At 38.6% G+C, this 27368-nt stretch overlaps 1 protein-coding gene across 9 annotated transcripts in view; it reads left to right on the top strand.

Annotated features, from left to right (window-relative positions):
- The window catches only part of FTO (FTO alpha-ketoglutarate dependent dioxygenase), a gene marked incomplete at its 5' end in the record, with an annotated part of 363984 nt that overhangs the window by 122878 nt on the left and 213738 nt on the right, over nucleotides 1-27368 (top strand). For 7 of the 9 annotated variants that reach the window (XM_079723148.1, XM_079723150.1, XM_079723154.1 and 4 more), the window contains 2 exons: nucleotides 1855-1998; nucleotides 25593-25672. In XM_079723148.1, coding sequence (XP_079579274.1) covers nucleotides 1855-1998; nucleotides 25593-25672 — 224 coding nt within the window. The remainder of the gene's footprint in view (nucleotides 1-1854; nucleotides 1999-25592; nucleotides 25673-27368) is intronic. The other 2 variants (XM_079723153.1, XM_079723151.1) reach the window with 1 other exon arrangement.

Raw genomic sequence — 27368 nt, 5'->3', positions numbered from 1 at the left:
ATAGGTGAAAAATATCTATTATGGCTTTGTATTTCTCTTACATAAATAAGTTTGAACATCTTTTTATATGTTTACAGACTCATTTCATTTTATGTGTTCTGTCGTTACAACTTTTGTCCATTTTTCTATGTGATAATTGATCTTTATCTTATTGATGTGTAGGAGCTCTTTTATAGTTAAAAAAAAATTCCATGTCTGTGCTTGCTTGTTTATATTTCTATGTGAATTAGAGAATCAGCTTGTCTAGTGACCTGCCCATTCACCTAAAAAATCAATCCTGTTGGTATTTCTGTTGTGTTTGTGTCAAATTTATAGGTGATTTAGGGAGAACCGTCATTTCCATGATGTTTTGTCTTATTTCCCAGGAACATAATATGTCTTTACATTTGTTTGAGTGAGTCGGTGTTGTGATAAAGGGCATTGTCTTAACTTTGGGACTGTTTCTAATGTTTCCCTATTAAAATATGCTGGCTTTGGGATTGAGATAGATCTGTATTGTATCATGTTAAGGAACTAGCCACCCATTGCTACCTTATTGAGGTTTTTACTGCAAAAGGATATATTTTGTCACATACATTTGTGTAATTCTGGTGACTCATATATCTGTTGTTTGTTTGTTTTCATCTATGAATATGATGAATTTCAAGTATAGACTTTTGCATATTGAACTATCCTTATACTCATGGAATAAGTTCTACTTGGTCATGGAAAGTTATCCTTTTAATATGCTGCTGGATTTGGATTCTGTTTTCTTATATAGATCTTCCATGACTTACAATGGGGTTATCTCCCAATAAGCCCATTGTAAGTTGAAAATATCATAAGTCACAGCTGCATTTAATACAGCTAACCTACCGAACATCATACCTTAGCCTAGCCTGCCTTAAACCTGCTCAGAACACTTACATTAGCCTACAGCTGAGCAAAATCATCAGACACAAAGTATATTACAATAGAGTGTTGAATATCTCATGTAACTTATTGAATATTGTACTGAAAGTGAAAATGAGAATGGTTATATGGGTACAGAATGGTTGTAAGTGTATTAGTTCTCCACCCTTCTGATCACGTGGCTGACTTGGAGCTGCCTCTGCCCAACATCAAAGAGAGTATTGTTCTGCATGTCGCTAGCCTGGGATAGGATGAAATTCAAAATTCGAAGTATGGTTTTGACTGAACGCATGTTGCTTTCACACCATTGTAAAGTTGAAAAATCGTTAAGTTGGGGACCATCTGTACTGTATTTAAGAATTATGCATTGATTTTCAGATGTGAGACTGGTGTGTGTGTGTGTGCGCGCGCGCACACACATGCGTGTGCTTGCTTTGGAGTTTGATACGTATTTTGTCTTTATGAAAAGAATTTGAACGCTTTTCTTTTTCTGTGCTCTTGAACAATTTACAGTGGATTGAAATTACCCACTTCTTAGTTTTTTGATAGAATTCTCCTTTGCAGCTCTCTACTCCTGTGTTCTTTGACAACTACCCCTATATCTTCTTTGGCTTTTTTAAGCTTTTCTACCTCTTCTGGGGTCAATTTTGGTCATAAATGTTTTCCTAAAAACCTATCCAGATTTTCTAATTTGGTTACATTGAACAAAATAATCTTCTTTCATTACCTTTGGTATCTGTGGTTATTTCCTCACCATTTTCAGATTTTTTTGATTAAAAAATAAATGACATGTGAAAAATATTCTCAAGAATGTGTTTTTTAAAAAAATATGATGTAAAAAGAGTCTATAGTTCACTTATCCATATTTTATTAAAACCTCAGTTATTCCTAAGGTAACTGTTATGAAACCCAGAACTTTAGATGAAACATTTCCTTTCTGACAACTCTCTTCTCTTTTGACAGACCCTGAAGAGGAAAGTGAGGATGACCCTCAACTCGAAGGCAGAGATCCTGATATTTGGCATGTTGGTTTTAAGATCTCATGGGACATAGAGACACCTGGTTTGGCGATACCCCTTCACCAAGGAGACTGCTATTTTATGCTTGGTAATTGGAGGATCAAAGCTATACTGATGCTCTAGCGTCTTGGTTTTAGATTATTGGGTACATATTTTGCATATGTCTTTTGAAATAAACTTTTCAGGTTTTTTATAGTGATAATAAAACATCTACATGTGACTAGTTTTTTTATAAAGATACTGCTAATTTTTATTTTTATTTTTTTGGATTTTATTTTATTTTTTATACAGCAGGTTCTTATTAGTCATCTATTTTATACATATTAGTGTATATATGTCAATCCCAATCTTCCAATTCATTCCACCACCACCACCACCCCGTCACTTTCCCCCCTTGGTATCCATACGTTTCTTCTCTACATCTGTGTCTCTATTTCTGCCTTGTAAACCGAATCTGTACCATTTTTCTAGATTCCACATACATGCATTAATATACGATATTTGTTTTTCTCTCTCTGACTTACTTCACTCTGTAGGACAGTCTCTAGATCTCTCCACGTCTCTACAAATGACCCAATTTCATTCCCTTTTATGGCTGAGTAATACTCCATTGTATATATGTACCACATCTTCTTTATCCATTCATCTGTCGACGGGCATTTAGGTTGCTTCCATGACCTGGCTATTGGAAATACTACTACAATGAACATTGGGGTGCATGTGTCTTTTTGAATTATGGTTTTCTCAGGGTATATACCCAGTAGTGGGATTGCTGGGTCGTATGATAATTCTATTTTTAGTTTTTTGGGGGTTTTTTGCGGTACGCGGACCTCTCACTGTTGTGGCCTCTCCCGTTGCGGAGCACAGGCTCCGGATGGGCAGGCTCAGCGGCCATGGCTCACGGGCCCAGCCGCTCTGTGGCATGTGGGATCTTCCTGGACTGGGGCACGAACCCATGTCCCCTGTATTGGCAGGTGGACTCTCAACCACTGCGCCACCAGGGAAGCCCTATTTTTAGTTTTTTAAGGAACCTCCATACTGTTCTCCATAGTGGTTTTATCAATTTACATTCCCATCAACAGTGCAAGAGGGTTCCCTTTTCTCCACACCATCTCCCGCATTTGTTGTTTGTAGATTTTCTGATGATGCCCATTCTAACTGGTGTGAGGTGATACCTCATTGTAGTTTTGATTTGCATTTCTCTAATAATTTGTGATGTTGAGCAGCTTTTCATGTGTGTCTTGGCCATCTGTATGTCTTCTTTGGAGAAATGTCTATTTAGGTCTTCTGTCCATTTTTTGATTGGGTTGTTTTCATTTTAATATTAAGCTACATGAGCTGTTTATACATTTTGGAGATTAATCCTTTATCCATTGATTCATTTGCACATATTTTCTCCCATTCTGAGAGTTGTTTTTTCATCTTGTTTATAGTTTCCTTTGCTGTGCAAAAGCTTTTAAGTTTCATTAGGTCCCATTTGTTTATTTTTGTTTTTATTTCCATTACTCTAGGAGGTGGATCAAAAAAGATCTTGCTGTGATTTATGTCAAAGAGTGTTCTTCCTATGTTTTCCTCTAAGAGTTTTATAGTGTCTGGTCTTACATTTAAGTCTTTAATCCATTTTGAGTTTATTTTTGTGTATGGTGTTAGGGAGTGTTCTAATTTCATTCTTGTACATGTAGCTGTCCAGTTTTCCCAGCACCACTTATTGAAGAGACCGTCTTTTCTCCATTGTATATCCTTGCCTCCTTTGTCATAGAATAGTTGACCATAGGTGCGTGGGTTTATCTCTGGGCTTTCTGTCCTGTTCCATTGATTTATATTTCTGTTTTTGTGCCAGTACCATATTGTCTTGATTACTATAGCTTTGTAGTATAGTCTGAAGTCAGGGAGCGTGATTCCTCCAGCTCCGTTTTTTTCCCTCAAGACTGCTTTGGCTATTCAGGGTCTTTTGTGTCTCCATACAAATTTTAAGATTTTTTTGTTCTAGTTCTGTAAAAAATGCCATTGGTAATTTGATAGGGATTGCACTGAATCTGTAAATTGCTTTGGGTAGTATAGTCATTTTCACAGTATTGATTCTTCCAATCCAAGAACATGGTATATCTCTCCATCTGTTTGTGTCATCTTTGATTTCTTTCACCAGTGTCTTATAGTTTTCTGAGTACAGGTCTTCTACCTCCTTAGGTAGGTTTATTCCTAGGTATTTTATTCTTTTTGTTGCAATGGTGAATGGGATTGTTTTCTTAATTTCTCTTTCTGATCTTGTGTTGTTAGTGTATAGGAATGCAAGAGATTTCTGTGCATTAATTTTGTATCCTGCAACTTTACCAGATTCATTGATTAGCTCTAGTAGTTTTCTAGTGGCATCTTTAGGATTCTCTATGTATAATATCATGTCATCAGCAGTGACAGTTTTACTTCTTCTTTTCCAACTTGTATTCCTTTTATTTCTTTTTCTTCTCTGATTGCTGTGGCTAGGACTTCCAAAACTATGTTGAATAATAGTGTCGAGAGTGGACATCATTGTCTTCTTCCTGATCTTACAGGAAATGCTTTCAGTTTTTCACCATTGAGAATGATGTTTGCTGTGGGTTTGTCATACATGGCCTTTATTATGTTGAGGTAGGTTCCCTCTATACCCACTTTCTGGATAGTTTTTATCATAAATGGGTGTTAAATTTTGTCAAAAGCTTTTTCTGCATCTATTGAGATGATCATATGGTTTTTATCCTTCAGTTGTTAACATGGTGTATTACATTGATTGATTTGCATATATTGAAGAATCCTTGCATCCCTGGGATAAATCCCACTTGATCATGGTGTATGATCCTTTTAATGTGCTGTTGGATTCTGTTTGCTAGTATTTTGTTGAGGTTTTTTGCATCTATATTCATCAGTGATATTGGTCTGTAATTTTCTTTTTTTGTAGTATCTTTGTCTGGTTTTGGTATCAGGGTGATGGTGGCCTCATAGAATGAGTTTGGGAGTGTTCCTTCCTCTGCAATTTTTTGGAAGAGTTTGAGAAGGATGGGTGTTAGCTCTTCTCTAAATGTTTGATAGAATCCACCTGTGAAGCCATCTGGTCCTGGACTTTTGTTTGTTGGAGGATTTTTAATCACAGTTTCAATTTCATTACTTGTGATTGGTCTGTTCATATTTTCTGCTTCTTCCTGGTTCAGCCTTAGAAGGTTATACCTTTGAAAGAATTTGTCCATTTCTTCCAGGTTGTCCATTTTATTGGCATAGAGTTGCTCGTAGTAGTCTCTTAGGATGCTTTGTATTTCTGCAGTGTCTGTTGTAACTTCTCCTTTTTCATTTCTAATTTTATTGATTTGAGTCCTCTCCCTCTTTTTCTTGATGAGTCCCAGAAGGAGAAGAGAGAGAGAAAGGACCCGAGAAAACATTTGAAGAGATTATAGTCGAAAACTTCCCTAATGTGGGAAAGGAAATAGCCACCCAAGTCCAGGAAGCACAGCGAGTCCCATACAGGATAAACCCAAGGAGAAACACGCCGAGACATATAGTAATCAAACTTGCAAAAATTAAAGACAAAGAAAAATTATTGAAAGCAGCAAGGGAAAAATGACAAATAACATACAAGGGAACTCCCATAAGGTAACAGCTGATTTCTCAGCAGAAACTCTGAGAACTCACACACTTTGTGTGTGCCCTGCAAGAGTGGAGTCTCTGTCTCTCCCAGTCCTGTTGAAGTCCTGAAATCAAATCCTGCTATCTTTTAAAGTCTGATTCTCTGGGGATTCCTCCTCCCAGTGCCCGATCTTCAGGTTGGGAAGCCTGACGTGGGGCTCTGAACCTTCACTCAGTGGGTGGACTTCTGTGGTATAAGTGTTCTCTGGTCTGTGAATCACCCACCCAGCAGTTATGGGATTTGATTTTATTGTGATTGCGCCCCTCCTACTGTCTCACTGTGGCTTCTCCTTTGTCTTTGGATGTGGGGTATCATTTTTGGTGAGTTCCCGTGTCTTCCTGTCGATGATTGTTCAGCAGTTAGTTGTGATTCTGGTGCTTTCACAAGAGGGAGTGAGAGCACGTCCTTCTACTCCGCCATCTTGAACCAATCTCTCCGATACTGCTAATTTTTAAAATTGCTTTTCTTTTCATTCCCAGTGTTTATGGAGTTCCCCAAATATGATGAACAGTTTTCAAGATTTTTCATCAGTGCTACTAAATCATCTAAGTCAACTTATCAGTGTGAAGTTTTTAAAATACTTCCCTATCTATATAGGTTTTTAGTGAAAGTTTTTTCTAGTTTTGAATTTAGGTTCTTCTCAAAAACAGCTGACCTGACAACACAGCCTCCCTCCCACCCCTCACCCCGCACCCCAGTTGAGTTTCCCTCATTTCCCTCATTTAGTTCTTTGGGAAGCATTAATTCAGCTGTGGTCAGGCTAACCGAAGCTGTGGAGTTTGTGGAGCTTTGCTTTTTGTTTCTTTGCTCTAAGTTTTTTGTTTTATTTTTAGACTTTCTCTTTGTTTTCTGATGCACAGTGTGCAAACAGTCTCCTTTTTTCCTCGCAAAGCTTCTCAGGGTTTATTTTGTCCTTGGCTCTGATCTCCTGATTATTTAGGGTCGATCTCACTCTTACCTGCCTGGGGAAATCTACTCATGTGTTTGGTTTTAGAGCCAGGATGCACCAAGGCTCAAACTGAGTATTTATAATAAGAATTATCTCCCAATTAATAGAGTGTTTGTAGGGGGTCCACTGTGTTCTATGTGCTGCATAAGGTTCTGGAGTATTAGAGATGGATAAAACTTGGTCCTTGCCTTCTAGGAATTATGAGTTTGGAGTGGCCCTTTCGGACATTTCATCATTAAGTGTTTTCCAAATTTCAGTCATTCGCACATCAGCTTCATGGTTTGTGCCATATCCATGTGCTACCCATGTTATTATTACTTATGTAATATTTCTCTCTAGATTAACTCAGTTTTTTTCTTTCGTCAAAATTAATTTATTTTGGGAGATTTTATATCACTGTCTTAAATGGAAAACCAGTATCACTTGACATAATTAGAAGAGTTGTTAAAAAGTTTATAGAAAGAAAGTAAAACAGAATTAATTGCCCACCGTTTTTTTTTTTTTTTTTTGCGGTACGCGGGCCTCTCACTGTTGTGGCCTCTCGCGTTGCGGAGCACAGGCTCCGGACGCGCAGGCTCAGCGGCCATGGCTCACGGGCCTAGACACTCTGCGGCATGTGGGATCTTCTTGGCCCGGGGCACGAACCCGTGTCCCCTGCATCGGCAGGCGGACTCTCAACCACTGCGCCACCAGGGAAGCCCTGCCCACCGCTTTTGTTTGCTGAAGGTCCTGAGCCTCAGTCCTGTTCTGTCTTTAGTAACTGTTAGGAAGAGGTATTAACTGGATCATGGTACCAATCTTGGACTTTGTCCTTCATGTCAGCAGGGAGATTGGAAGATCATTACATAGGGAATTACTTTCTCCTGGTATGATTCAGTGGTAAATTCTTCACTTCTTCTCATGGATGAGTCCTGCACTTGTTACACACTGATCTAAGTAAACCCTAAATCTCTTGCCTTCCATTTGCATGTTGCTTTCCAGTTTACAGATCAATTTCACATAAGCAATTTCATTCAGTCTCCAAACAGCCTTGCCAGGGGGAAGGTGCAGGGATTGTTCTGTTCTTTCGTAATTTGCCGAAAGTCACTCACTTCATGTGAGGCAGAACAGGGACCAGTGTGGGTTGCAGGTTTCATATATGGTGCTTCTCTTGCTCTAAGAGGGACCATTTAGATTGGATCCCAATTCACTGAAATCTCTAGGTGGGAACGCTTTTAGGGTTAAGGTCATCTCTTTGCCTGCCCCTCCCCTGCTTGCCTCAGCATCTGAGTTTCTATTCTGAAGTCTTTACCCCATTGTTTTGAGCATTATTTGTAGGTAGAACAGAGTATTAATTCATTTTTTAATATACCACCCGATGTGGATATTTACCGTGAGTATAAATGGGTGATAGTTTCAGCCAATAAACCACTTTTTTTTGGATACTCTGTTGGAGTTTCTATGACTACTTTGCACCTTTAAAAGAAGTGAGAGTCAGAATGGTGCTATTTTTAGTAGCTTTATTAATTTTCTGTATACAAAAGTAGTAAATACACATGTTAAAGGCTCAGCTACTTTCTGTTTATTTAATAACATCTCATGTGATCTTTTCTGATTGAAAAAGTAATACATGCTCATTGTAGAGAAAAGAAACTCTGAAAAGTATAAAATGAAAGAAAAATATAAAAATCAGGTTTATGTCTATTTTAGTACATTCCTTTTCAGTCTTTTTCCTATGTGTGCATATATATGTATCTGGAATAACAATAGTATATGAATAAGAGCTATGTTTATTGGGGACTAATGACAAGTCAGACCTTCTTGGAATCTTCTCAGTAACCCTGAGAAGTAGATGTTAGCTATATTGAGGAAGAAAAATTTAAGGTTAGATCAATGTCGTTACTTAGCCATGGTTACACAGCAGGTAAGAGGCGTGGATTGGAACTTGTCACTTTAGCCCACTTGGGCTCTGACACCTGTGTCAGGCCATCCCCTCCCCACCACCTGGAGTCCCTCCTCACCCCACTGCAGCGCTGAGCCCTGCTCTGGGCTTCTGTGCCTTCCTCCCCCTCCCTCAGGGTGATGCCTAAGGTGTTCGGAAGGGCAGAAAAGAAGGTGACAGTAGTGGTGTGTTTGCTTCTTTCTTTTCCATTTCCTTTTTTAAAAATTTTTTTTTAAATTAAAAAAAATTTTTTTTACATCTTTATTGGAGTATAATTGCTTTACGATGGTGTGTTAGTTCCTGCTGTATAACAAAGTGAATCAGCTATACGTATACGTATATCCCCATATCCCCTCCCTCTTACGTCTCCCGCCCACCCTCCCTCCCTATCCCACCCCTCTAGGTGGTCACAAAGCACTGAGCTGATCTCCCTGTGCTATAAGGCTGCTTCCCACTAGCTATCTATTTTACGTTTGGTAGTGTATATATGTCCATTGCCACTCTCTCACTTCGTCCCAGCTTTGCCTTTCTTTTTAAAGTTATGTTTTTCTTGGCTCAGAAAAACATTAAAAATGAAAATATTAAATAATTATGATGTCCTTTGACTTATATATTATAATGAATATACATTTTAAAATATACACTGGTTCCCTTTTTCTGTTGTAGGTGATAAACAGAAGAAGTGTGTTATTATTTTATAGGAGCTGATATCCAAGACATACCATCTAGTCCTGATTTCCCAACTCCTGCCCTCAGATATAGGTTAAATAACTGATAACCTACTGAACTGGGCCAGGCATAGCCCACTGTACCCAAAGTTTGTATTTAGAATCTATTTTCTTATTAAGATGTCATGTTTGATTTCTAAAATGAATTTTCCCACACCTCCTCTTAGCCAAAACAAGACAAAGATAAAAGCAACCGTGGTCGAAAGCTACCTTTTCTCTTTACTTTTTAAAAGCCAAATACTATAAAGAGCCTTGTGGAGGGACCTCAGCCCTGTGCTGATATCTGAAATCTGAACTTCATAGCACTTATGAAAAGGAAACAGTTTAGCTCAATTTATAATAATATATTGGTCTGCAGAGGAAGTGCAGACTGAACCCTGCTGTCTCAAGTAAATACTCCAGGGGTGTCTGATGGGGAACGTGTCGGGTGCCTGTAATAAATCCACTGCCTGTGGAATTGAGTGAAGGCCCTGCTTGCAGTGCCTGAGGACACGCTTAACTGGGGTTGTCACGGTTTTACTTTTAAATTGGAATCTTTGCCCTAATCTCAGAGTTAGACATGACCAGATTTGCAAACAGATTTACAGTTTTCACTAATTTTCCAACCAGGACTTCAAAACACACTTAGAGAAGAAAAAAAAACACACTCTGGTTTTTCTCAGAGAAGGATGATTTACTTTGCCACAGATGTTTTCCATAGACTGAATGCAACCAGGGAGTTAGGGACTTAAAGGTGGCTTGGAGACAAACTGTGGGTTTGTTTTTTTGTGGAGCAGATTATACAGTTCAAGGGACATCAGCCAAATTATGTTCATTAACCAGGAGCTGAGTGTGGAGGTGGGATGGTGCAGGACAAAGGTGAGTGCTAGGTAAACATTTTGGGCGATGCCCCCCTCCCCTTATTTGTTACTGTTTTTTACATGTCACTCTTCAAGACTCTGTTCTATCTCCTCTCTTTACTTTTGTTTCCTTAAATCCAACTACATCTCTTTTTCACATATGTGTCATTACTATACCCATCAGCTATTTCAAAGCTTTAGTTGCCAAGTAAAAATTCCAAGGCCAAAAATGAAAACAGCAATATAAATTGAAATGCACAGTATTTCTTTTTTGGGTTGACATTCCCTCACCAGCAGTTCAGGGTAGAATAATGGAAAGGCCATGTCCCATCAGGTGACCAGGTTCCAGACTCCCCTCTTTGTCCATTGGCTGTGCATTGTTTGTTCCCCTCTGAGTCTCTGCCGCCACTGAAAAACTAGTGCTTCACGATACTTGCTTCCCAGGGTTGTTGTGAGGCCAAATCAGAAAGTATATGGGAAAGTGCTTTGTAAACTATGACTTGAACATGGCGACTCATTATGAAGACTGGGACCTGGGCCATGGTATATTGGAGAACCAGTGAGGGAGGGGGTGATGGAAGATTGCTGAGTGTTGTGTTCTTACCTTGCTTCATGCCTTGAGTTTAGCCAGCTTTGCACCTAACCGTTCCATGTGTATATTTCCATAGCCGTGTAAAGGAACTACAAGAAAGGGAAATCTCCCCAATTGATTCTTGAGGGTGAGAAGAGTTGACATGTGGCCATTGTTGAATCAGGGCTCTTGGTAACCACATCTTTGGTTGGGGCCAGGTTTACTTACAGAGTCTGGCCCGTGGATTTTTCTAGATGAGGTTCACCTTCTCTGAAATACCTATGTCTTAGAGCAGCAAGTCCCAGCACACTGTGAATGTTTGATGTGGTATAACCTGAAAATGTGCCACGCTTCTATTTCTGGAGCCAACCCGAGCCCTCGAGTTGGAGCCCGTAGCTCTGTGAGCAGAAAGAACTGAGGCCTCTAGGAGTTTACCTGGGGCTCCTCTGGGACTTCGCTTGGAGACCATGGTATCTTTGTAAATCCTCTGGGTGTCCCTCAGTCCTGCCCTGATTTAGACCTTTTATTCAAAGGAAAAGGCTTTTGTTATTTCTTCCTCTGACCCCATTCCCTTCCTCCTCCAACCTCTGACTGACCAACTGAAGTAAAAAGTACCTCTAATATATGGCTTAATCATAAATTCTGAATAATTATACTTTATTACCTCTCATGGGTCTTGAAACTGTAGGTGCTATATTCTGCTTTCTGCCGAGGCACGGGAATAATACAGAAACAGTAATAAATTATAACTTCAGGCTGCAGTCAGTAAGCTTGAGGAATTGCCATTTAAGTGGAAAGTGCTCGAACAGCCAAATGAGCACCTGCCATGTTTATTTTCGCTTTGAAAAGTAGTAACATGACAGTATCGTTTCAACCGCTTATCCAATGTGAACTTAACTGTGTTCTCCTTCCCTGCTCAGCAACTGCAGTATTTGCTTCTTGCTGTTCACTTTTTACAGGGTTGAGGATGTGTCTCTTCTCCTGAAACTTTCGCTCTAAAATATGCTCCTAAAGGCTGACGTTTTCAAACTTGGGCTTTTTTTGACTTGATACCAGATTTTTTGGTATTCAGTTGAATTGGGGAGAGGGCATAGCTGGTGTCATAGGCTCTGAGGATAGGAACCTGAGTGCGTTCCTAGGTACTTGGAAGGATTTGCCTCTCTTACACTTTCTTATCATATCCAGTCTTTTTGCTTATTTCTGTAGTATTTATGTTGTGAGCTTTACTTGAAGCGCATGTGATGAGTACCTACTGAGGGTCAGGCACTGTGCTGGAGGCTTTGATATATTTCATTTATTTCTCGTAACAAGCCTGTCAGGTAGGTAGTTGTCCCGTTCTGAGCCCCATTTTTTTTTCCCAGCAAAGAAAATCGATGGGGATTGACCGCTCGTGGGTACCTGGTTTCTTTCAGGGGTATGAAAATACTCTGAAATTAGTCTGTTGTGGTTGCCCAGTCCTGTGAACACACTAGCAGGCAGTGAGTCGTTTGGAATGTGGATTACAGTTCCATGAAGGCTTCTTTAAAAAAGGAAATTGAGGCTCAGAGAGGTAAAACCACTTGTTCAAGGTGACATACCTAGTGAAGCTTGTGTTTGAATCCAGGTTTTTCTGAGACCAAAGCTGTTCTTTCTTCCACTTGCCTAGCTCTACTAATTATGTAGTTATGGAATCTTTTTTCGTTAAAAGTGTGGAAAAAATAATATTAATTGAATGATTAATAGATGAATGCACATATATTCTGCACATGTATTCTTAGATTCAAACAATATGGAAGTGTATAGAATAAAATGTGGAACTACTCTTTCACCTTCCTCTGTCTGGTCCTTTTGTAAGCCTTAACATAAATATAGTTCTCTTAAAATATTTACATCTATGTTACTGCTGCTTTTTAAAAATAACACAAATGGGACTTTATACGTGTGTGTGTGTGTCTGTGTGTGTGTGTGTGTCTGTGTGAGTATGTATAGGTATATTACTAGAATACTTGCTTTTTTTTTTTAACTTAATATGTCCTGGAGATCTTTCCTGTCACTACTTCATTCATATTATTGTTAATAATATATTAAAAATAATACATATACTAGGAAATAAAAATTCAAACAGTGGAGGTTGATCTAAAATATAAAGTGAGGGCTTCCCTGGTGGTGCAGTGGTTGAGAGTCCGCCTGCCGATGCAGGGGACACGGGTTCGTGCCCCGGTCCGGGAAGATCCCACATGCCGCGGAGCGGCTGGGCCCGTGAGCGATGGCTGCTGAGCCTGCGCGTCCGGAGCCTGTGCTCCGCAACGGGAGAGGCCACAGCAGTGAGAGGCCCGTGTACCACACATAAAAAATAATAATAAAATAAAATAAAATAAAATATAAAGTGAAAAACTCTTTGCCATCTACCCCCAAGTTCCATTTCTTACAAGTAACTACTTTTCACTGTATTTGCATTTTATTCTTTTAGTGATTCTCTCCCTCTTAACTCATAAAATATGCTTAATACTTCAGTTTTTTCATCCAGCAACTTTAAGGACTATCAGTTTTTTCATGAAGAGAAATGTGGAATCAGCTCTCTTATACTCTTTCTTACTCTTGCTAACTTTTGTTAGTTAACGTTTTAGGGTTTTTTCTGTTAATTGATTACCTTTGTACCAAGATATAGATGCTCTCTCTTGACTTCTGGTATTTCAGTCGTTATTTCACATGGTATTCACATGGTATTTCACATTTTTGAAGTTCATAACGATTACATACTGATCTGTAATTTTGATGAGATGACCATGCTTCCTTTGGATATGGATTCTGAAATTTGGAAACCAGTCCCGCACAGTGCTAATGTGTGTGTTATTAATTGTAGAACCACATGGAGTGACCGGATGCATACATAGAAGTTGTCATCCACTGTAATTATTAAACCTCTGTTAGATGAGAGGACACGTTGCAAATGTCAGGTCGAAATCTTATACCTCATCAAAAGCTCAGAATCACGCTCCATTCTTTAGCTAGCTTTGTATTTGAACCATGACTTTCTTGTGTAGCTCTCCCTTTCCCCGGGAATTCACCATTGCCTTTCTGTATTCTTACTGCTGGCAGAATCTTGCCATAGTGATAGCTCTGTGCCACTAGATGTTTTGTCATACTACTTCTTTAATGCTTTGATAAACACTGGCTTCTTCAAACCCACCTGGCACAGTTATCATATTGAGATTTCTTCTCATTGCACTCCTTGGCGTATTCCATTTTTACTTGGGTCCTGTGTCTTGTGTCTTTTTTGGAATTTTCTAAAAATGCCTTCTGTCTACTTTAGATTCCAGAAAATGTGTACCTTCTACAGCACCTAATACAGTACTTTGAATATGGTAGGTTCTTCAATAAATACTGAATCAATGAGTGAAATGAACGAACTAAGGATTGGCTTTTCTCCGCTTCATTCATGGCAATACAGACAAAAGGAAATATTTATTCTATCCTTGAAAGCTCCTGGCTGGAAAGGGTTTTGAAGACCCTCTGCAAAACAGATGGCCATTCATCTAATACTCTGGGGTCTCCAGAGACAGCTTTTAGAATCTTTCATGACAGTCTATTCCTTCAGTGACCCATGCTTTACTTCCTTGTGGCTAATCCAAATAACCATGTGGCAACACAGAATTTTCCAAAATGACACAGTGTCTGGATCAATCTGTACATTCTCCTTCACGTTTTTTATAAGAAAACCACCAAAGGTAACAAAAATGTGTGTTTTTTTTTTTAACTGAGGATGGATGTGTTACTGTGAATTATGAGGTCCTTTTATTCCCTGTGGTTCATTCAATCAGACACACTGTATTGAGGTAGTTCTACATCTGGGTTGGGTAGATGGAGTTTTCCCCTTTGGCTGGCAGTTTTAATATGCCCTCTTTGGCTATTATGTTATCTCTATAACATAACTCCTAAAAGCATGAGCTGTGGGAAGGAATTTTTTAGGCTTTTAATTTGATTGGATAACCTGTATACCCTCTTTGCCACTTCTGTAAAGGCAGTGGAGGAATGACCATGAATGAAGCCTTTAAACATTTTTATTTATTTATTTACTTTTATTAAAATTTAAAATTTTATTTTATTTTATTTTATTATTTTTTTGGCCATGCCACGCAGCTTGTGGGATCTTAGTTCCCTGACCAGGGATCGAACCCAGGACTAGACCAGGAATGAAGTTGACTTTCCTGAATCAGTCAGTCCCTGCAACAGATTTCAAGGCCAGACTGTATACCCTATGATGGAAGATTCATTAAACTCTTCCTGTGGAATAATTCTTCTAGGTCCAATAACCATTTAAAATTTTTAAAAAGATGTAAATTATAGTCCTTGGTCAGTTCATTATAGTGGCTTTATCCTAAAATTGGTCCTGGCACAAGCCTTTCTCCTTATATTTGTTCATACTGTTCCTTCACCTTGTCATGTTTTCCCCTTGTGAGTTTACATGTGTAACTCACCTATTTAGGGGTGACATTAAAAAAATTTAATACCCACAATGGCAGGGGCACCAACTATTCAGTGTGTTTGCCATAACTCTCTTTCCCCTCTGGACTGTAGCAATTGATATAGAAGTCTTATCTACTAGAGCTAAGCTTTTTCAGAGCCAGTATTATATATATTCTTGTACTATACACAGCACTTAGTACCTTGTGCAGAATAGGAACTTGCTGAGTATCTGGAGACAACAGCCTTTTTTTCCTCCCTGAGTGTTAACCAGAAACCATAACTATCTTCCTCAGTTGTCAGTGGAAAATCAGATGTGAGATAGGAGTGACTAAAGAGAGAAATCGAAAGGTATATGAAGGAACAGAACTTAGAGGTTTAAGTGGCTGCTTCTGTTTCATTCATTAACTTCATTTTGGAAGTTCTGGTGCCCAGAGTTCACTGTAGTAGAGGGTGATGTGATGGCACTGTGTATACAAAATAGGGAGAGAAGAAACTTCATTCAAATTTTCTGTTATTCTAACCTCTGTTCCTTCTCATCTCTCCATTTCCACAATCCCCTCTGCCCTCCTGTCTCTTGGGAAGAGTTGCCACCTGGAAGAGTAAAGGCAGCCCTTCCCAAAGTGGGATTAAAGTTCTTTTTGCCTATTTTAAAAGCAAGAATGAATGATTAACCTCAAGAATGTATTCTCTTTGAAGCCTAACTATGAACTAAGCATTCCGTAAAAGTTAATTTCAGAAAAAAAAAAAAAGAGAGAGAGAAAGGTGTGTACCCTGAGGTCATCTTCACCTCTGTACCTGTTTTTATGAAAGAGTTTTTAGTCCCCTGGAAAATTATATCGGGGAAGGTTTAAAAAACTAACCAAAACTCTTATCACCCACACTGACTGCAGTGTTCTGTCATTTTTATTTGGGGAATGAATATCTCTTTTTTGAGGATCTCTTCATTGAACATTTCCCTTTGGATTTTTAAAAAATCATCATACTTACTGTTCTAGTTTTTTATTGCTAGGTAAAAAGTAATAATATATCTCATCCAGTCAAAGATGCTATCAATTTTAAGATGTATTCCAAATTCAGAGATGTTAAATATGAAGAAAAATTAGAATTGATGGTCATTGTAGAAAATTTACAAACTATAAGAAAGTATAAACTGGATAACAAAAGTACATCATAATATCACCACACAGAGATAACATCTTTCATAATTATTTGGTCTAATTCCTTCTAGTGTTTTTTCCTATACTTGGGAATATATGTTTATTTATTTTTTTAGAAAATTAATATGTTAGGTATAATGTTTTATATCTTGTTTTTTCCAATACTTTTATATCTTGAACATTTTTCCCTATTAAATATTCTTTGAAAATGTGATTTTAAAAAAATGGCTTAAATAGTAATCCCCTAGTTTTGTCATGCCAGTCATTTCCAGTGCTTTGGTATCATGCATATCGCCCTGTGAACATCTTTGTCTGCACCTGTAAGTATTTCTCTAGGAAAAGTTACCAGAAGTGGGATACCTGGGTGAGGATGAGAGTGTCGATATGTAAAGACTGTACATATTGTACTGTCAGACGGTTAATCAGAAAGATTGTTTTCAGTTTACCTTCCTACCTACAATGTATGAAACGTGTGATTATCAGTTACTTCTACCAGCCTATTTATCTCACCCTAGGCAACACTGGGCATTACGATTTAAAAATATTTTTGCCAGTTTAATGATGAAAATAACATGAGTGTGACTTACTACTATACCTACACATATTCATATCTCCTTGAATGGCTATAGGATTCTTGAGTAACAAGCTTTCCACCTTAAAACTCTATAGATATTGTCCCCTTGACCTCTGATGTTTGATGTTAGGAAGATATCTGAGATCATCTTCAAATTGATTATATTGTGGCAAACTGTGTTTTTTTCCTTTGGACATTTGTAGTATTTTATATTTAATTTTTGAACAGAATATGTTTATATACTTGGTCAGCCATTTTGTAGTACAGACTCAGGCCTTTTCACAACTTTGGAAAATATTCTTCTGTTATTTCTTTGATTATTCTTTCATTTCTCTGTTTTCTGCTTTCTTCCCTAAGATTCCTGTTATATCTGTTTTGGCTTCCAGAATCTACCCCTCATGTCTTATTTATTCTGTCACTAGTTTTTGTTTTTCCTCTGAGTTCTGGGAGAATTTCTTGAGTTCTCATTTACTTCGGTAATTTGATTTTTCTGCAGCATTCCTTCTGTTGTTCACTCGAGCTATTATCATTTTAAATGAAGCCATACGTATTAAAAACAAGTCAACTCCAAGCAACCTTTCCTGATCTCATGCTGTTCCATCCTCACAGCTGCTTGCCCCGTTTTCACAGGTGCAGTGCCCTCTTGAATCAAGCGGCTTCTTGAAATATTGAGAATTTTACAAAAATTTTTTCTGTCCATTTGAGTAACACTTTTTCAGAAGAGACAGTTTCTGTCAAACTGGTTCCTTTCCTTAGAACTGTAATACTTTTGCCTGAGTCTAGTGATTTTTCCTTGTCTGTTTTTCCTTATAGAAAAAGGACTAGCACCGGCTGATAGGCAAGTCGGCATTAAGATTGGTTCTGTGAAAACTTAGTATAGGTTCCCGACCAAATCCTTCACTTGAAGGAGGAGGAAGAAAATGTATCTTTGCAGGGCCAGATGAGAGAGTTGATGAACCGGAGTGTACTGAATGACTTGTTTTTGTCTTTGGGTGGTATAGATGCTCACAGTATGAGCAAACCCTGGCAGCTTTTGGACCATTCCTGGCATACCTGCTCGCTCCAGTTTCTTACCTCCACAATGCCTGGTTCTCTTCTCAAAGCGGTGACTTGCACCAGCAACACGTCTGGGAGTCTATGGGTCCCACGGGTTGTGTGCATTTAATACTGTCCTGCAGAGGCTACAGGCCTCTGGGTGCCCTGTAGCCTCTCCTGCCCTTCTGCTCTGCATCTTCTGAGCTAGAGGGGGAGTACTACTCTCAGGATCTGCTTGATATATTTATCGGGATGCTGCCTTTTTTTTTCTTTTCTTTTTTTTTAGTCCCCCTTTGTTCCTCCACTATGTCCCATGCCCAGCTCTATTCTAACACTTAGCCAGTTTCACCTCACTCATTTCATGGTAAAATCCTTACGGACAAGATCGTGTCATTCAACTCTGCATCTCCAGAACTTAGTACAGCTTCTGACATAAAGGGATGCCAGATAAATAAATTAGGGCCAAATGAGTGCTGTTGAATTGGGGTCCCCAAATGATACACAAGCAGCTGCTTTGGTCAGCATTACCCAAGGACAGTGCCCCTCAACCCTCCTCTGCATGAGAATCCCCTGGGGCACTTTCAAGAATACAGTACCTGGGCCTCAACTCTAGAAATTATTTTTTAAAATTATTATTATTTATTTATTTTTTGGCTGCGTTGGGTCTTCTTTGCTGCACGCGGGCTTTCTCTAGTTGAGGAGAGCAGGGGCTACTCTTCATTGAGGTGCGTGGGCTTCTCATTGTGGTGGCTTCTCTTGTTGCAGAGCACGGTCTCTAGGTGCATGGGCTTCAGTAGTTGTGGCGCACGGGCTTAGTTGCTCTGCGGCATGTGGGATCTTCCCGGACCAGGGCTAGAGCCCATGTCCCCTGCCTTGGCAGGTGGATTCCTATCCACTGGGCCACCGGGGAAACCCAACGCCAGAAATTCTGATGAAGCTAATCTGTTGTGGGTCCAGGGCATCAGTATTTTTTTTTAATTGAAATATAGTTGATTTACATTAGAGTGCTGCCCCTCTTTCATCTTATTCCACTTATACTGTATCCAGCACACTTCCTTGTAATTTCCGGCGTATTGAGAACCTTTCTCTGATGTTGAGCACTGAAGGAAGTCTTAAATTCTTTTACTATTTCATTGATCGTCTCATTGGGAATCTAGGAATGGGGTAGGTAGAGACCTGGGTCTCTACTGTCATCTTGCCAGGAAGCCTCCCCCTCCCCCCCTTTCGTTGGCTATTAAATTCTGAAAACGTTCTCAGTCATGGATGTCCCCACATCTAGGAAAAATAAGGTCATAAATATTAAGATTGAGGGATGAGAATGGACAGGTGAGTAAGAATGAAAAGCTTCAGTGATCGTGTGCACCTGGGAAGATTGGATTTCAGTATTGGGCTTATTTAGCTCAGGAGTGCCTTTAGCCAAGCTCCTGATTGTTCCTTTAAGAAATTTGGGGATGCAGTAGCCTCTGGTGACACACTAGCCAACAGAACCGGGGAAATAAGGGCTGGGTTAAACTTAGCGTGACCAACTGTCCCAGTTTGTCAGGTGTGAGAGTGGGGATCTCAGGATTCGGGCCTTCAGTGTTACAACCAGGAAAGCCCTGGGCATGAATTGATCACCCTAACGTCAATTATGCCACTACATCTGTGGTCTCTTATATATGAGATGAGATTTCATGCTACAGTGAACATCCAGAGTTCTCCCTCACCCGCTGGTAGAGCACGCAGCATTTAGCCTGCAAAGAGTAAGAGCTTCTTTTCCATTTGTTTTGTTGAATAAATTCTACAAACTCTGATTCCACTTGAGGAGAGAGTCAGTTTTTAGCTGTATTCTGAGATAGCTCTGGAAAACAGGCATTCTTTAGTGTTTTCTTTCTAAAAATTTTTAGCATTAGTCTTTAAAGCTGGGCATGTCTTTAGTGTATCCTTTAAGACGTAAGATGTACAATCCATGAGGCTTGAGCCACTTTCATAGACTTAGAATTTTAGATAAATTAGAAGCTCTTCAATGAAAATTACGGGGTTCTTTCTAAAAGTCATAAAGGATTAGAGACATTTGGGAACAATCTCAAAACAGTTGTTTGATTAGAGAGTTGCCAAGGATTTAAATAAAGGTACAAGCCTTGGAGTATTACTTCTAATGTTGTGTTTGCCACTTGGCCCACCTCAGATTAGTGGCCCCTCAGTGGAACAAAAGCACTTAACAGATCTGTTCATTAAGATGATTTGTTTTCCTCCTTATGATGTCTTTAGAACCTACTGTTAATAGCCTGGGAGTGATAAGGCTTTTATTTGGGTAGGTGAGAATGGCATCTATGTATTTCTTTTGTTTGTTTGTTTGATCTCCTTTTTTAAATTTTATTTTATTTTTGGCCGTGCCATGCAGCATGTGGGATCATAGTTCCCCAACCAGGGATCAAACCCACACCGCCTGCACTGGAAGCGTGGAGTCTTAACTGCTGGACCACCAGGGAAGTCCCCAGCATCTATGTATTTCTTAGAAATTATTTCAACTCTTTATGAGCACCTGGACCTGGGGAAACTCCTCCATCCCCTGCTTTTTGTTTTTGTTTTGTTTGTTTGTTTGGCTTTGAATCCCCCTTTAGATAAAATAGTTCAGATCTACCAGAAATTCTCAGGTGTGTCCTTAACCAGAATCCTCAGAGAGAGCAAACTGGGAAAGAGAATGGACATTCAGTCCTCTTCCGGCCATAAGCTACACTTCTGAACCCAAGTCAGCAGAGGTTGGATCTGTTTTGATCCTCTATATTAGCTTTCCTTGTCTTTACATTTGCTTTTAATACTCCAAATGTATCACTGCTGTTTTTATCCTCACCTTTCATTGCATCTTGTGCTATTTGTTCATACAGTGTCTGAATGTTTTGTGACTTAACTCATCTTCAATCCTGTGAAAATCCCAAAAGTTGCTCTTAATTTCACTCTTTCCATCCCTTCACTTACCCATCCATTAGCAGGTCCTATTATTTTCCTCTAAAACATTCTGAATCTGATTGCTGCTCACCGTCTCCCCTGCTGTCACCAGGTTTTTGTGGGGACACATTTTCAGCTCATTTAGGTGAATATCAAGCAGTGCAGTTGCTGGGTCTGATGGTAAGAGCATGTTTAATTTTGAAAGAAACTGCCAAACTGTCTTCCAAAGTGGCTGTACCATTTCGCATACACACCAGCAATGAATGAGAGTTCCTGATGCTCCACATCCTCACCAGCATTTGATGTTGTCGGTGTTCTGGATTTTAGCCATTCTAATAGCTGTGTAGTGGGTATTTGTTTTAATTTACACTTCCATGACAAAGGTAGTGGAGCATCTTTTCATGTGCTTATTACAGTCTGTCTTCTTTGTCCAGGTCTTTTGTCCATTTTTTAATGAGTTGTTTGTTTTCTTATTGTTGAGTTTTAAGAGTTCTTTGTATATTTTAGATAACAGTTCTTTATCGAACATGTTCTTTGCAAATATTTTGTACAAGTCCAAGGCTTGTCTTCTTAATCTCCTGATGGTGTCTCTCACAGAACAGTTTTTATGAAGTCTGGTTTATCAATTTTGTCTTTCATGGATTGTGCCTTCTTTAGCACCTAGAAAGTCACTATCACCCTCAAGGTCATCTAGATTTCCTCTTAAGTGTTTTATATGTACATGTTTTACATTTAGGTCTATAATCCATTTTGAGTATTTTTTTGCATGTAGATGTACAGTTGTTCCAGCATCACTTTTGAAGAGAATATTGAAGTCTTCCCTTCACTTCAGTCTTCTGGAAGAGATTGTAAAGAGTTGGTATTATTTCTTACTTAAATGTTTGGTAGAATTCACCAGTGAACCTATTTGGGCCTGGAGCTTTCTGTTTTGAAAGGCTATTATTTATTGATTCAATTACCTTAGTAGCTACAGGCCTATTCAGTTTGTCTATTTCTATTTGTGTGAGTTTTGGCAGATTGTGTCTTTCAAGGAATTGGTCCATTTCATCTAGGTTATCAAATTTGTGGGCATAGAACTGTTCATGTTATTACTTTATTTTCCTTTTAACATCCATAGGTTCTATAGTGATATCCTCTTTTTGTGTGTTCTGTCCTTTTTTTCTTTTGCCTGCATAGAAGCTTATTGATTTTATTGATCTTTTCAAAGAATCAGCTTTATTTCAGTGATTTTCTTATGGATTTTTTTAATTTTATTAATTTCTGCTTTTATTTTTATTATTTCTTTTATTCTGCTTACTTTAAATTTAACTTGCTCTACTTTTTCTTGTTTCCTAAGGTGGAAGCTTATTGATTTTAGGTCTGTCTTCTTTTCTAACATGCATTTAATGCTACAAATTTTCCTCTTGGCACTGCTTTTATGCATCACACAAATTTTGCTATTTTGTATCGTTATTTTCATTTGGTTAAGTGTATTTTAAAATTTCTCTTGTGATTTCTTCTTTGACCATGTGTTATTTAGAAGTGTGTTCTTTATTCTCTAAGTATTTTAGAATTTTCCAGCTATCTTTCTGTTACTGATGTCTAGTTTACTTTCTTTGTATGATTTCAATTTTAAAAAAATTTGTAAAGGTGTGATTTTTGTTCAAGAATGTAGTCTATTTTGATGAATGTTTCACATGACCTTGAGAAGATTGCGTAATCTGCTGTTGTTGGATGAAGTCACCTATAGATGTCAATTAAATTGATTGATGGTGCTCTTGAGTTCCACTATGTCCTTACTGATTTTCTGCTGATGGATCTATTCACTTGTTTTAGGGGATGTTGAAGTCTCTAACTATAATAGTGGATATGTCTGTTTCTTCTTGCTGTTCTATTAGTTCTTGCCTCACATACTTTGTTGCTTTATTATAAGACAGATATACCTTAAGGATTGTTACCTCTTCTTGGAGAATTACCCCTTTATCATTACGTAATGCCCCGCTATATCCCTGATAATTTTTCTTGCTTTGAAGTCTGCTCTATCTGAAATTCATATAGGTACTCCAGCTTTGTTTTTGATTAGTGTTTCCATGATATATCTTTTTCCATCCCTTTACTTTTAATCTATATGTGTCTTCATATTTAAAGTGAGTTTCTTATAGACAATATATAGTTGGGTCTTGTTTTTTCATATACTCTGACCATCTCTGCCTTTTAATTAGTGTACATAGGCCATTGACATTTAAAGTGATTACCGATATAGTTAAGTTTATATCTGTCTTATTTGTTAATGTTTTCTATTTGTTGCCCTTGTTCTTTGCTCTTATTTTTCTCTTTGGTCATCATTAAAAAAAATTTTTTTTTCTGTCATTCTCCCTCCTCTGAGACTCAAATTACATTTATGTTAAAATGCTTAATATTGTCTCATAGGGCATGGATGCTCTTTCAGTTTTTTTCCTCTGTGTGCTTCATTTTGGGTTGTTTCTGTTCCTGTGTATTCTACTTCACTTATCTTTTCTTCTGCAGTGTCTAAAGTGCTGTACTATATTTTTCATCTTTAGAAGCTCCATATTTATATATGAAATATATATACATGAAAAAAAGATATGTATTTATCTTGTGTATCATATATATCATATATATTTTATTTCTCTCTGCTACTTTTTGGTTGAATGCTGGATATGGCAAATTTTATTTATTGGTGCCTGATTTTGTTTTTATTTGTTTTTTTTTTTGAACCTGTGGGTACTGAGAGCCATAGGTGATTTTTATTTTACTTTATTTATTTTATTTTTTTAAATTTTTATTTATTTATGGCTGCACTGGGTCTTCGTTGCTGCACATGGACTTTAGTTGCAGTGAGTGGGGGCTACTCTTCGTTGCGGTGTGTGGGCTTCTCACTGTGGTGGCTTGTACTCTTCGTTGCGGTGTGTGGGCTTCTCACTGCGGTGGCTTCTACTCTTTGTTGCGGAGCACAGGCTCTAGGCATGCGGGCTTCAGTAGTTGTGGCTTGTGGGCTCAGTAGTTGTGGCTCATGGGCTCTAGAGCACAGGCTCAGTAGTTGTGGCACATGGGCTTAGTTGCTGTGCGGCATGTGGGATCTTCCTGGACCAGGGCTCAAACCTGTGTCCCTGCATTGGCAGGCGGATTCTCAACCACTGCACCACCAGGGAAGTCCCACCTGATTTTGTTATATTCTTTTAAGTAGTGTTGGACTTTGCTCTAGTGAGTAATTAAATTATTTGGAATAAGTTAGATTCTTTTGAGGCTTGCTTTTAAGTGGATCTAGGGCAGCCTTTAATATAGTACTTATTTAACCCTACTACTAAGATTATGCTTTTCTAAAGACTCTATTGTCTCAGGTAGTAGGAACCATTCTGGCTGCTGAGAACACAGAGTATTCCTGGCCCTATGTGAGGTCTGAGATTTGTCTAGCCTATAGCTTTCTGGAACTTATTTTCCTACCTGTGGGAAGTTTTCATTCACACGTGCACAGATGAATACCTAGCCAAAGACTTGAAGGAACCCTTCTGTGATGTCTGCTTAGTCTCTCCCTGTGTGGGTTCTTCTGTTCCAGTATTCTGCCTTACAAATCCTTGCTGCCTTGGCCTTCCTAAACTGTAGCCTCTGTCTTCACAACTCAGCAAGAGAGAAAACTGAAACCTCTGAGTTCTGATATCCCCATCCCTACTCTGTGACTTTGAAACTGTTTCTAGCTAGTAAACTAAGGCTCACCTATTTTATTTCTCCTGTCTTTGGGGTCACTGTTTTCCAGTGTCAGAACCCTTTGTTTCCTATTTTTGGTCTGTTTTATAGTTTTTTAGGGTAAGAAGGTAAACCTTGTCATGGTTACTCCATAATGTCCATAAGCAGGAGTCCTGCAATTGGTATTTTGAATTTCCTTTCTTCTGTTTAGAGGTAATTTTGTAGGTTGTTTTTGATGACATGTAGGGGGTGTGGTGGTCTTTGCTTCCTAGTTTAAGTCATAATCTTTCTTAGTATCTTGCTAAGAAGCCTCTGTTGCTTACGTAGGAAATCATGTGTTGCTGGGGACAGTTTGGTTCTCTTCTTTGTAATAGAGGACGCAATGTCCTAAGCAGAGGTGTTACAGATTTTGCCTTACATGTGGCATCATTTCTTAGAATACGCAACAACTTGGCCATTGGTTTTTTTCCCACTGCATGTGGTTTTAGGCATATTCTTCAGCTGATGAATTCACCACCTTCTCCATTCTTGGGTCGTGAATCTGTAGGCTTGAATTCTGTTCTGAGAGCCAAAGCTTTGCAACATGCTGAGTTGGTTGGTTTGCTGCCTGGAAAATTGTTAGGGCAAAATTGATACTTTGACCGGGGAAGGAAAGAGGCAGATTTTCAGATGAAAGATGTTCAACTCCAAATAATACAAAAAAAAATTGGCTTATTCTGAAGGCATGAGTAGAATTAGATGTATCATGAGAAAGGGAAAGAAGTTCAGCCCATAAATAGTGGTGAGTGGGTATCATAAGACTACAAATAAGTAGGGTAACCCTATAGCCTGTTTGCTAAGGACAGTCCTGGTTTATGCCTGTTGTCCTGCAAGAATTATTAATAACATCCCCTTTCACTATTGAAAGTATCATGGTTTTTGATGGTTTTATACCATATGACTATATATATATATATATATATATATATATATATATATATATATATATATATATATATATATATATATATATATGTTATCCTACTCACAAAGAATGGTTTAAAGAATACATGGTAATTGTTAATTCTTTGGTTCTTGTCATTCTTCTTGAATGATGGATTTACTGTTTACTTTGTATTTTAGTGAAATAGTATTCAGTGACTGATAAATGTGTGTTGGGTTTGTTTTTTTTTTTTAATTTTTGGTATTTTTCCTGCAGATGATCTCAATGCCACCCACCAACACTGTGTTTTGGCTGGTTTACCACCTCGGTTTAGTTCCACCCACCGAGTGGCAGAGGTAAGTGTAAATAAAAATGTGACTCAAACTTAATTGGATGTGACAGAAGTGGTTGCATGAGCAATTTATCATAGAACTTTGGAAGAATATTTGATAGGAAAATTGCTTCCATCTAACTAGACTTTAGCCTCTATTTACTTGCTTTTTTAGCTTTGAGTTGTGTTGGATCCAGTTTTAAAAAGTGTGTTCACAGCCTGGGATAAGTATTTTTTGCTTCTTTGGGGTTATGTTTCTTAGAAAAGGTGCCAGCAAGAGGGCACCTTGGCAGGTGTTGCTGGTTAGAGATTTTCTAAGGGGTTTGTATCTGTCAAGGTCAAGGGCAGGAGATGGCCAGAACAAAATAGTAGATTTGTGTGCTTGTGCATGTGTTAGCTGTGACTGGGCTCAGATGTTTGAGAATTTATATTTCCCTTAACTTTTGGGTCAGGCTTCCAGGCATGTGAATGTAAATTAAGCAGAAAGTTACAGTGGTGCCAGGGAATTTCCAAACTCCCCAGTTGTGTTCCTAACCCAGACTTTATTGCTAAATTCTGCCACCACTTGTAGTGGCTGATAGTCAGCTGATTAGACTAGTTCAGAATGGAAACTTAAGAGATGAGGGAAGCCTTTAGTAGTCACCCTGGAGTATTGTGTGTGCTCAGTTAGGAAGTGTTCCAGAGAGCAGGGGAATGATCATGAAAAGGATTACAAGTTGACCTCGTATCCGAGCTTGTTTTCTGTGCTTTGCTTTTATAGCTTGACTTTTCATTGTACCACAGGGGGACCAGTGTGAGAAAGTTGGGCAGACAGGATACAATAAAGTGGCAGGGAAACACAAGCACAAGACCTTTCCAGTCCTGAGACTGTGTGAGTCTATAAGGCAGTGTCATGTCTTTTGGTATTTAGGTAGCTTTTCTAGTGGACTGGTCATGTTGCTAGGTGGCAAAGAGGACACGAGTGTCTGTTTAAATCAAGATGCCAGCAAGCCCATCAAGCATTCCTTCCCCCTTTTCTCCCTTTCTTCTCTCTTCTCTTCAGTCATTCATCTAAATATTTGAGTGTCTGTTCTGTGCCCAGCAGCACTAGAGGCATGAGAGAGAGAGAGCCATCAGCGTGACAGGTATGGCCACAGGCTTTGCTGAACTTCCATTTTAGTTTGAGAGACAAATATTAAATAGATAAAAACACAAATAATTATCTTAGAGACCTAAAAAAGTAAGTTCTGTTAGGAAGGAAGGAAGGAGTGAGTGAAGGAAGGCAAAAAAGAGTGAGCAAGCATTTATAGAGCATCTGATATGTGCTTTGTATTGTACAAAAAAGACTTAATTTTTTGGTATAATACAAGATGATACAGACCTCTGTCTTTCTAGCTAGAACTCTCCTAAGAATTCTTTTGAGTATGTGGCTACTTATGTGTATCTCTGCACCTTTCCTAATCCAATCTGGAAGAGTGGACAAGATGATTAGTGCTGTGCTCAGAGGGTCGGTACAAAATGATGAATAAGAAGTTTCGCAAAATGTATTTGATAAGGATAACAATCATATCTAATTCCTAGGGTTCTTGTGAGGATTAAGTGAGTTAATACGTGTAAGTCTTTTAGAACAGTGGCGGGTATAGAGTATGCATTCAAAGAATGTTAGCCACTACTACTATTATTAAATGACTACTACTGCTGCTGCTGCTGCTACTGCTATTACTACTCCTGTCTTTTCAGTT

The sequence above is a fragment of the Hyperoodon ampullatus genome, assembly GCF_949752795.1.
Source record: "Hyperoodon ampullatus genome assembly, chromosome: 18".
Taxonomy (NCBI): domain Eukaryota; kingdom Metazoa; phylum Chordata; class Mammalia; order Artiodactyla; family Ziphiidae; genus Hyperoodon; species Hyperoodon ampullatus.
This window is presented reverse-complemented; position numbering and strand designations above follow the sequence as displayed.